Below are 12,242 nucleotides of genomic sequence, written 5' to 3'. Positions count from 1 at the left end.
TAAAAATTGTATAAAAACAATTGTGTAAAAATTGTATTTGTACTGCATAAAAATTGTTTTTTTTTTCTTAGGCATTTCTTCACTTAAAGAGGTTTAGAAGGTTGATTTTTACAAATGTATATTATCTAAGAAAATCAATAAAGTCTATGAAGAAGTATCCATAATGTATTTAATAACTCAGTAGTAGAGTAAATGAGACAATATTTCTTTGAACTAACTTTATCATAAATTTGTAGGTAAATGGAAATTATTCATACAAAAACAATAAAATACACAATATACACACAAATTATTTATTCTTTTTTAAAAAATTGTATAAAATTACATTTATTATACTAATACCAAACTATGTTTTTCTAATTCTAAATACCATTAAGTGCAGCCCCTAATAACAAAGAAGCACTATAGAAGTAAATAAATGAATCATTTAATTTTATATTCTATATAGATGTCTTTTTAATAAAATTAAAAATATGTTTAAACTGCAGCTACATTTTAGGTGTTTTTTTTTTAAGAAATAAAATAGCTTTTAGGTTAATCTCAGTTCACTGATCTGCGTTTATTGCACCTATACATATGACGAATTTTTTGGACATCCTTTCGACTAAGGTTATCCCTCTGTCCTAATGTTACACCAGATATCTGTACAAAACATTCAATACAAACATATAATTTTAGTTAATATTATATTCTATGTGAAATAAATAATTTTTTATAACTATAAAAACTATTAAAGCTAAACATACTTTTATAACATTAAAACTTCAGGCAAATCATGTAAAATATGCTTAGGCAAATTCAAAAACATACATGTCATAAAAAATAATAAACTTTTTGATGGGAGACTTTGACTGAAAACATAGATTGAGGTATTTAATCTTCTGATTCTGTTCTTCTAAGGCTATTTTTTTATGAATATAATTTAATAACATAAGGAACAACCTCTGAATGTAAAATTTGTTGTTATTTATGAGCATTAAAAAATATTTAGGATGATTATTCAAATGCTAGAGTATTCAAGAGAGTCTTATGCAACAATATTAGTGAAATACATAAATACCAAATTACTTAAAGACATTCACTTGGAATGTGGATATTGCCTATTTTTGACAATAGAGTATAGTCTAAACTATACTAGTGAAAGGACTGAGAAAAAGGAATAGTTCTTTACAAATGTGTTTGTTCAGATCACCCTTACCAATGAAACAAAACAACAGTAATTGCATGGTCTATTGTTAGAGAATACCACAATGGATCATATACTAGTTGTTAATTTTTTCTGAAATACTTCTTCTACACTTATATACAGAGAGAGTCTTATGTTTTACATCAGAATCATAAATATTATATTGAAAAGAATATGCAGTATAAAGCAGTTACCGGTATGTCTTTATCATGATATTGGAAGACTTCTAGCAAAAACTATTAAGAAGAAGGTAGTTCAACATGGTTTTAGTAGTTACAGATGGCAGAATTTATGATAAAAAAACAACAAAAATAGTTCAGGTCGTCACACGTCCATGTCTTCCATATAAAAGAATTCGTTTCAGTAACTGAAAGTCTGTAAATTTTCTATCAATTGATCAAATTGTTCTCTGACTAGTAAAAAAAAGATATTACTCATCATTACTCATGGATGTTAGAAGTTACAAGCGGTCTAACAACAATTCAGACCATTATTTGATTGAGAAAAACTTAAAATGAAGAAAAAAGCTTAATGAAATATGAAGGCAAAATTAGTTTCTACGCATGACAATAGCCAATAGCAGGAGTAAGATCTTAATAAAGAAATGTGAACAGAAGTGAGTAGGGGATAAAAAATTTTTAGAGGTGATTTGAGAAATTAAGTTTCAATGACAAAAACATTTTTATCTATGAAAGGATTCAGGAACCTAGCAGATATTATTTTGCTAGTATGAAGTTTTGTGAAAGCAAAGTAATTAAAAAAAAACACAACCAAAAATTTACAAAAATCAGTGGCAACACATGTGTCTGCAATCAGGGTAATTATAATAGCGAACTCATTTTGTCATTCTTCAACCTTTAAAAGACATATTAAAAGAATCTTGGACCTGTACTGGAGGATCGATAAGAAAAACTAGAATTAGAGCAGTTGATAAGTTCAGAAAATATAATGAGATTTATTAGATTACTATACATTAGTAGCTGGGGCATGTTATGATTATAATGAAAACAAGGATATCAAAGATTATTATCAAGGACAGTTTGTATGAGGGCAACTTGAAAGTGGATGAATGGATCAAATGGCAGAGGTAACAATGAGGATGGGGATTCATGGGTAGAGAGGATTGTTTGGTGATCAGAAATTGGTGAGGAGCTTGCGAGGGAGATCAGTTCTCAATAAAGGCTATAGACCCAGATGATGAAAAAGAAGAAAAAGAGTACAGATTTTTTGTTCATAGATAAATCAGGTTCTGAATAGTTACTTTAAACTAACCCCGTTACACTATGTTTGAAACGCTAGCCTAGACTAAGACTAAATTCCCTCTGGATCATTATCAAGGATGGAATTGACAGATGGAATATTATTTAGTATGAAACAATGTTAAAATTTCTTTAACATGAAAAGGCAAATTAAATTAAAAATATCATTGCTTATCTCCAATGTGTCTTATACCATTTTTTATTGAAAGATTAAAAAAACATGTTTCATATTCTGTGGCATAGTTAGATCATTGCTAGTATGATGGCAATTTAACTTCAAATACTGAATACAGTGGTTAAAAAAATTCAAAACAATTTGATTACAATGAACATGTTAATGTTACAGCATCATTTGACCTTAGCTTAAATGGTGTGCTGTTAAGTTTTTTTTTACACATTTCATTTAGTTAAAACAGAATTTAGAAAATCATTATTATTTCATTTAAATTTACATGTGTACAATATTTTCAGTTTTTTAGGATAAAGAATTAGTAAATACAATTATTGTGCAATAGATCAAGAAATAAATGTTGTAATAGTACTTTATAATTAGGAGTAATTCATTTTTAAAGTCTAGTTATTAAGCTGAGGAAATAGTTTTACAACTTTAATGTTCAACGTGGTCTTAATTTTAATTCTACCAGAATAATTTTACTTTCAGTCGTATTCGTAAACAAATATCATTTTTAATACAACAAATATTTTAAAATTACCTTTGGAACAATTGTAGGTTGACCATTTTTAGAGAATGCATTTGAAGAGTAGTGCATTACACTTCGGTAATCATAACCAACTCCCTGATTATCAGTCATTTGTTTCTTAGCCTTTTCAAAATTACTTTCTCGTCCTTAAAAATTTAGATGATTATTATTGCATTACATTAAAAAGAAATCACATAACACATACGAGTAATATTAGCAAATAACATCCAGCCAGTGAAAACTTATAATTAAACATTTATTTAAATTCATGATCAGTTAAAATGTCTTTTTATTATTAGCTTTCAAAGTTGTGTCAAATTTTATATTTTTTAAGTAGCATGACTATGATGTAGGCAACCTGACATGACAAATTACTTCTGAAAATGGCACAGATATTCTAAAGAAGGGCCTGGCTTAATAGAGAAATTTAGGAATCAAGTTATTTCTCATTGAGTATTTCACTGAGTCAAATGCATTACTGTGCATCAGCAAGCCAAGCCCATCAAGATGCCATATTCAAAACAATTTCATTCTACTCACCATAGAATTGCCTGTAGAGTGTAGTCTTAGAAAAAGCAATATAACACTGTTTAGCGCCTCTATCTCTAGTGCTTTATATACATGAAAATTATAAGAAAGACTGGATAAATAATGTAAAGCAACAAATCAATTACTCCTTTTTGTTGTAAAGCAATACATTACACAAACTGCTTCAACTCAACAGGAGACAATTTTATAATAACAAAAAAATATATATATCCCATTGCAATACAAGATGAATAAATTCTAATTTATTGCAAGAAATACATTACAAATTGATTAACCAATACATCATAAAGTTAATGATAAGTCTAGCTCATAGTAAATACATGTATTTTTTTGTTAATCTAAATGTATTTAAAAATAGCAGGTAAATAAACAAAAATGCTATTCAGATTAAAACATAATTTCAAATTATACTGATCACATAAGGCATGGATTGATATGTTAATTTATGGGTTAAAAAAAGAACTGCTACACCATTCACCAGGAAAGATCAAGGGATAATTTTAAAACAGATAAGCTAAGATCTAAAAAAATCAACTTTGATTAGTACTGTTTAAAAATTCATCGATGGGGTAATGTTATCTTTGTATAAATAATTTTTTTAATCTAATTTATCATTTAATTTGTTGAAAGACATTTTAGTTGGTTTAAGTAGTTTATTAATAAAACCAACAAAAGAATAAAAAGGCTCTTTCTCATAAGCGCCAAAGCACCAAAAATTGTTTACAAAATTAAACTTTAAACATTTATTTTTATGTAAATAGTTTTTAATGGTCTTTTTTTAAATATATCAATAACTGTTAAATGTTGCTCATCCTTTATAAATTTGAAATTAGTATACATCAGTCTTCATTATTCATATTTTACTAGCTCCAAACGATGATCTAAGGGACCGAAATTTTCTTATGACTTTCTGAAGCGTAAAGGGTCTAATATTGTATGGGAATACGTACAGGTACATAAACATTTATTATTGAAGGCAAGATTAGAATAGAGTAGAATATTAGCAGAATAGGAAACTAGTAGCCAAATAAGAATATGAATACCCAATAAAGAATATTATTACCCCTACAGTTAAATATAAGACTAGAAATATCCAACCCATCAATTAATTTCACTCTCAGCAGATTTATAGTAATTTTCATTAGTCGGGTAGTCATTTTGTTGTAGGTGTACATCATATTAACATATATGCCACTGCATAGCTGGAGAATGTATGTGGTCCTAGAATGCTTTACCTGAGTTCTAAGTTCTAATTGCCTTCCAAACTGGAAAAAGTCTTAAAAAAGATCACATGTGATTTTAGCAGAAAAATAGCTAGTCAAAAGCTTTGATTTTGAAACCAGTGAAAGAAATTAAAGAATGTAAAATGCTTCTTGGTAAACAGTTCATTAAACTATATTAAATGTATAATTTACTAAAATTATTTAATTTCAGTTTTGAATCAAAAGATATTTTAATCAGTTTTATTTAATTAATTTATAGTTCTAATACTATTCAATTACTGTTCTAAAGTTTGTGGATATATTACCAAACCAATGGTTATAGTTCTTTAAAATGTCTGATATTCTAATATGAAGAATAGAAGAAAATTATTTTGTATCATTAATAACCTATTAATGTGATGTATTAGGTGATTGAAATAAAAAGATTGCTCCCAACATTTAAATACGACTTCAAATTTACTTCTTTTTTTTTTCAGTGAGAAGATTAAAAATTATTTCTATCCTTATATCTACTCATTTATTTTTATTTTTTTATTTTCTTATAAAAGCAAGAAATTAATAAATTTTCTATAATTTTTTTAAGCCAAAAGAAGTATTAAAAATTTTAAATTAGAAATATTAAAGATAAATTTTTTATTAGTGCAGTATTCTTTTCTTCTGCAGTATTTTTTATGATTTTTTTTCTTTTGATGACCTAAGGTAACTTCCAAAAAATAATGTTTCATACTGTAAAATAGTCACCAATCTGAACTATTAAGAAATATTTAATCCAGATAATGAAATTTTAAATAATCTTAACATATATAGCAACACACTATAAAAAGCAGAAACTTTAAACTGAAAAAAATATAATTGGCAATAAATAATTTGCCTTTGGTTATTAAACCAAGCCGTAACTATGTATTATTTAAATTTATTTATAAAAATTTACAGGTTAAGGCTATCAAGAATGGAAACCAATTTTAAACTGCTATGATTTAAAAAAAAACATAATATAACTAATGTGATTTATTGTTTCTAGAGAAATTTTACATGGTATCTATTGTTTAATATATTAAGCCTTTCAAAAAAAAAGATGCTATATTTTTATACAATATATATATATATATATATATATATATATGACATACAGCATGGTTTATTGCTATAATTACAAATATAGTGGATTTTTTACGATGAATTATTCAAAAAGTACTGTTAAAGGTATAAACTATAACCTCATGATTTGATAATTTCCCAACACCTGCAATATATAAAGGAAAAACATTTTAAGAATTGAAGGTTGTGAAGATGATGGATGTGTTGAAATGCACTCAAAAGGATCAATTTTTATAAATCATTGAACTTAAATCAGTTGGAATTGTTATACAGCATTTTTTTCTAGTGTGTCTACAAGTATAATTATTATTTATTTAAGGTAACAGTTTAAACTTGCAATTATTTGGTTTATGTGGATATTTCCAAATGAGTGTTTATATTAATTATGTAGCAATTTCTTGAAAACTGAAAAGTATATTTTGAATTTTACAGCGTATTATTTGAATCACTCAGTATATGCTACAGTAAAAATGAACTCACACATGCACAATTATACATTTAATACAAAAAAACATTAGGGTATAGTCTAGTACTTCTCAACAGAATTGGTAAATGATTTCAAATTTCAAAAGTAACAGTGTTTTATGAAATTATAGTCATAAGACCATTTTTAGCAAAACCAAATTTAAAACTACGGTTGTAATAACTGTTCCATGTCAAGGGCTGTAAAATCTAAGTGAATTTGTGATAAGAATTTATGTTGTCATTTGAATGTTTATCAGCTTCATTTTGGGTAGACTGGAAACATTTGTCATGGGTGGGTCATTTTTCATTCTTTATACCCTTTTATGTTGTCTTTATGTCTTTTATGTTGTCAAGATATTCTTGACAACATAGTTATCAAGAAAAAAAATTAATGCTTTTGTATAGTGCATCAGTAATTTTTACATACTGTGTTAAAACTAATTTATACAAGTAAACTACTAATTGATATATTAATTCCAAATATGGTAAAATTGTTAAAACTCCATTTACAGATAATTTTTTAAACATTATTGGATTTGATCTCTTTAATGTTGAAGGATAAATTGTATTTACCAAAACAGATTTTAGGATATGTAAATGTTCTTTAACCTTTTTTTTATTATTATTTACATGAGTGATCAAATTAGACAACTTTTTTTTTAAATAGAAAAAAGTTTTTTTTGCTATCCTGTTTGTCATTTTTCTGTATATTTTTTTCGTAACTTTTTTTTTTGCCTAAACCAGTGCACTCAATTATTTATACCGTAGTCGTTTAATGAAACACAAACACTATATTGATTAAATATAAAGATAAAATGTCAAATACCAGAAGCATCATTGAAATAAGTTGAACAGTGGTTAGATCACTAAAGTGAAAAAATAATGTATACTCTTTTCTTTAGGTAGATTCTGTTGACAAAATAACGGCTAATGGTCATAGCAATCAGTTCCACCAAAAACATAATAAAAAAGATTGCTTAGCAGAACCACATAATTAAAGGCCGAGTCTCATTATAATTACTCAGTACTGCAAGAATCTCATCAACACTAAGACAGGCAAGTCATTCTATTTAGTTTTTCAGAAGTAAGTTTTTATTATTTATTCTTTAAACAAGATTTATAAAAATGTTGCTCACCTGATTCAATATTTTTATAGTTTACAGTAACATGCTTATCTCGTTCCCATCTATTCTGTTCATGCAAAAATCCAATAGCGTGCATCATTTCATGCATTACAGTTCCTTTCTTTGTAAGACATCCAGGAGATTGCAAATTAAGTTCTTGGGCACCTCCAATTCTTCCCACTGAAGACCAGCATCCAGTATTTGAATTTGTAATATAAACATAATCTGGCTCAGATCCAGTACGTGGTACAAATTTCACACATGTTAGTTTATGATAATCGGCAATAGCGGACATTATCATAGCCTTGTCGTCTGATCCTACAGCAACAAATTATATTACTAAAAGCTACATAACTCCTGATCTGTTAATATTTTATTATAAAAGTTCAGTATATAATAGAAAAGAGATATTTATATCAGAATTTTAATTTAAAAAAAAAAAGTTAGTATGTGGTTATAGAAAGTAAAAACTTAAAGGAACATGAAAAATGTATGAAATACATAACTGAGGTTTTATTAGTATGTTCAGATTAAGAGACTGAATATATGATGGCATAAAACAGAATGGAATTGGAATGTAAAGGTGCATCACATTACCCAAATGACTAATAAAGAACAAATTTAAAAAATGTATTTAATCCACAGTCATTATACAATTATATTATAATTTATATACCAGGAGTGTTGGTGGAGCCAAAGCTATAGTAGCTATTACTTTTTAAAATCCAGGAAAAGCATTTCCTGGAAACATAAACTTTTGAGTTGAGTCTCATCCTATCAAAGTTTTAAAAACTTCTTTTCATGCGAACAATAATTTTGCAATTGTTAACTTATGAAATTACTGATTTTGGAAAAAACATTTCCTGTTTTCAACAAAATTAAGAATTTCAAGATTATTTTTCTTTAAATTCTTTTGAAACTTTTTAATGTATTTAATGAAAATTTTACTTAAATAATTAATTAATTTTGAATATTTAATATTTTGTTTGAACTATCACTGCAGTGATTTCAGAAGTAACCACTATATTCAATTGACAATAGGATTTGATATATTGTCTTGTTATAATCATCCATAATTATCTGCAAGTATTTTATTTGTTCTCAAGAGTTAAAATATATGGCATTAAACAAGAGATAATCATGGACTGTGCTATATTAGTAGATCCTCTTCCATATTACTTTTTGAGCCAAAATCCATACAGGAAACTCCAAGTTTTGCACAATAATTTTGGGGACTGAATAATTTCTCATAGTTTGTGATTTCTTTGACCAATGGCTTGGCTTTTTACCATTAATTTTTATTTTATGGATTTTTAAAAAAAGTTTTATTCAAAAAGCTCTTACTCATTTGAGGAATTACCTAGCAACATCCAAAACTGAATTTTCACATTGAAGAAGCAATAATAAAGAGAGTCTCATTCAGCATGAGAATTATGCACTGGATACATGTCGAGTACTTTAAATAATTATGTAGAATCATTACAGTTATAAAGTTGAACATTTAAAGTGCACAACTGAATCTAAGGATCTACACCCATGAAGACATATTAGGATGAGGAAAATAAAACCTAATCCATATAACACCCAACTACCTTTGACCTACCCTACAAGTGGAAGGTAATGTTCTTATTACAGCTGGGTCAGCTATGAAATCAACCAGTTCTATTAATCATTTTTAAATAAAAATTTATTAGATCATACCACAAATAAGTTTCTGAGTAGATATTATTTTACATTTGGGTTGTACAACTATGACAGTAATAATGAATAAAAAGTACTATATAAGAACAAAAGAATAAGAACACAGTTATTAGTTCTGTGGATTTTCCTTTTTACATTTGCATTGTTGTTATTTACACTTTACTGCAAATTCCTAAAATATATAAGTATACTAAAAAATATTGCATTAATTTCTTCAATATAATGTGGCCTAGATTAAAATGTTTAGTGTCTTTTAACGAATAAAAATATAAATTCATACAAATTCTTTATATAAGGCAACTCATTATTAATGAAAGGACCTTATTTGAAAATTATTTCCTAGATCAACTCTTGCACTCAGATAATGTTTCATAGTTCTATACTTTAGCTCAAAAACATTTAAAATCACATTGTGAAACACACTGCAATAACTAAGGTTTGGTTTAAAAAAAAATCCAATAAGCCCAGAAAAGATGTTCTTTGGTAGAATTTTTATTGCTATAGTCAATTTATTCCCCAGTTAGTAGTAAAGTTACAGAAAAATTAGATAAATTTTCAAAATTTATGTGGATAGATAATTAGAAAGTTAGTTTATATTAATAGTAGATTTATGGCCTGATGAGTCAATTTACAGAAACTGGCTAAACAGGCAGAATAGGGATGATTTCCAACAAATATTGTCATTATCCTATACTTATTAATATTCATATAACTCTAAATTATTTAACTACAAAAGTTATTCAATAATTTTATAAAAAATCTAAAGCGATTGTGAGCAAAGTTGTAATTAAACTGATAGGTTTTTTTTCTTAGGTACAGTTCTGTTTTTGTGCATATAATTTAATAAAATATTACCTACTATATGCAAAAAAATTTTAACATATTAACTGAAGCAAGGAGGTTCAGTACCTTTCCTTATCTTGACCTCATTTGGTGCTAATATAATGAATTTTATCAGCTTATACATTTATTTCTGCTTATTATACTAGACAGCAGTAGTATTCAGTCATTTAGTGAGCTATGACTTGTCAGGTTTCACTGAGGAAATATGCTGACATTGGGTTAGATGCATTTAACAGCTGATAAAAGTACTGTTTTTTTTGTTTTTTTTATTATCTAAAGCTGTTTTGTTATTATTATATTAATCAGTTGAGTTTTCTTTTTCATGACATTAAACTGTTGGGAAAAGTTCCATGATTTCATTTATTTGGTATATAAAGATTAATAAAGATGTGATTAATAATTTATGTTGCAAACTAAATAAGTACAAATAAAATACCAAACAAGTAATTGGACACCAAAATAAAATGCAGCTATTATCAGCTGAAATTTTATTAAATTCATTAAGCTCATATCAATTGACATAAATAAAATATTTAGACCTTACTGGAAATTTCAACTTTACTTTTTTTATTTAATAAAACAATTTTATTAAACAACTCGTGTAAAGTCAATAATAATATTAAGCAGCCTGCCTCATGCTAGATAAATTACTAAATGCAACTTTAATTCAATTTTAATTCAAAATATTGCAAGTTATTATTATCAATGTTGAGCAGCAATTGTGCAAGCACTCTCAGATTGAGAGATTCATCATGGTAGGATTCACCATGATAAAACATTAGCATTTAAAAAACGGAATTCTTATTTTCTGTTATTTTCGTAACTTATTATGAGTTATCACTAACTGAATTAATATAATTGGTAGTGTAGTATTATCATTGTAATACTTACTTTATGCAGTTATGATAAAATATATTTACTTACGAAAATAAGGACTTATTTCATACGGTATGATTCCTTTTGGCCATCGAGCAGAAGTTGCTTTAAGTCCGTTTCTTGAAAGACTTTCATTGTTGGATCGAAATAAAATATCTCCTTGAGCATAATCACCCAGTTCTTCTGGGTTAACTAAATTTTCAGGATTCCATTGTGAAACTGCTGCACCTAAAATAAAATGTAATAATAAAAATATTACCTTTTGTTTAAAATATACAGATATATATTTAATCTTTAAAGTGCAAGCATGCTATTATTTTCAACTGAATAACAGTTTAAATGCATCTAATATAAACGATAATTGTGAGAACACTTAGTAACACATTCAAGATAACCATAAATCACTTTCAAAATATCTGGAAATATGCTTCCTGAAGATGTTTTCAAGAGTATAACCCAGTCCCTTCTTTAAAAGTGTTGCAGATGATGCTATTGTTAAAGGTGCTTATCACCTAAAAGTTGTTAAGAGACCCAATTATTATGATATCAAATAATATATTTGATCTGTATTTTGATAATTTTTTATATTTAAGGACCTTTATAAATTTTATACTACTGTTCAAGCGCATAAAATCATGAATTTTACGTGGTTTTATAAAATTTGAATATTGCAACTGATATATTTTTATGTGTGTCCCATTTGTATATGTTGATTTGCAAAGGTTGATTCTGTTGATGTGTGTAATGCTTGTATGTTGTTCTTTGTAGCTGAGGGTGAATGTACATCTAGTTTTCCAAATATAATATTTAGTAAAGTTTCATTTGTTTGTTCTAGGCTGCTGTATTTATTGGTTATCTTTTGAACATATATCATGTAACCATATTTTGTGACAGTCTTAAATTCAAAACAACACTTTTTTTCTTAAAATTGTTGGCAATTTTGCGTGATTTTAATTTTAATTGATGAATGTTTTCATGATCTATTTTTTGTCTTCATGATCTATTTTTTGTCTCTATAGTATGTCGTATGACATAGCTATTAGGTAGATTTCATAAGAAAGCTACCTATTGTAATGGGTACCATGATTCGACTTCAGGAAAATTTTGACATATCTTCGTGTTTCACATCCCCCAGACCCCAAAACCACCATCAGTTTAAAAGTTTATATATGCATATATATATATATCACTTTCTTGTGGACATGATAACTGCCATA

General features: G+C 26.9%; 1 protein-coding gene across 3 annotated transcripts in view; it reads right to left on the bottom strand.

Moving 5' to 3' along the window:
* Positions 1-310: 310 nt before the first annotated feature.
* The window catches only part of LOC142323339 (zinc metalloproteinase nas-7-like), a 52,324-nt gene continuing 40,392 nt past the window's right edge, over positions 311-12,242 (bottom strand). For 2 of the 3 annotated variants that reach the window (XM_075362834.1, XM_075362835.1), the window contains 4 exons: positions 11,074-11,253; positions 7,618-7,923; positions 3,159-3,292; positions 312-642 (listed from right to left, as the gene is read on the bottom strand). In XM_075362834.1, the coding sequence (XP_075218949.1) occupies positions 541-642; positions 3,159-3,292; positions 7,618-7,923; positions 11,074-11,253 (722 nt within the window). In that variant the 3' untranslated portion in view covers positions 312-540. Of the gene's footprint in view, positions 643-3,158; positions 3,293-7,617; positions 7,924-11,073; positions 11,254-12,242 lie in introns of all 3 variants that reach the window. The other variant, XM_075362836.1, reaches the window with a different exon arrangement.

Source organism: Lycorma delicatula, chromosome 4 (genome assembly GCF_047948215.1).
Source record: "Lycorma delicatula isolate Av1 chromosome 4, ASM4794821v1, whole genome shotgun sequence".
In the NCBI taxonomy this organism is placed as follows: Eukaryota; Metazoa; Arthropoda; class Insecta; order Hemiptera; family Fulgoridae; genus Lycorma; species Lycorma delicatula.
Note: the sequence above shows the minus strand (reverse complement) of the source record. Positions and strands in the feature narration are given on the sequence as shown.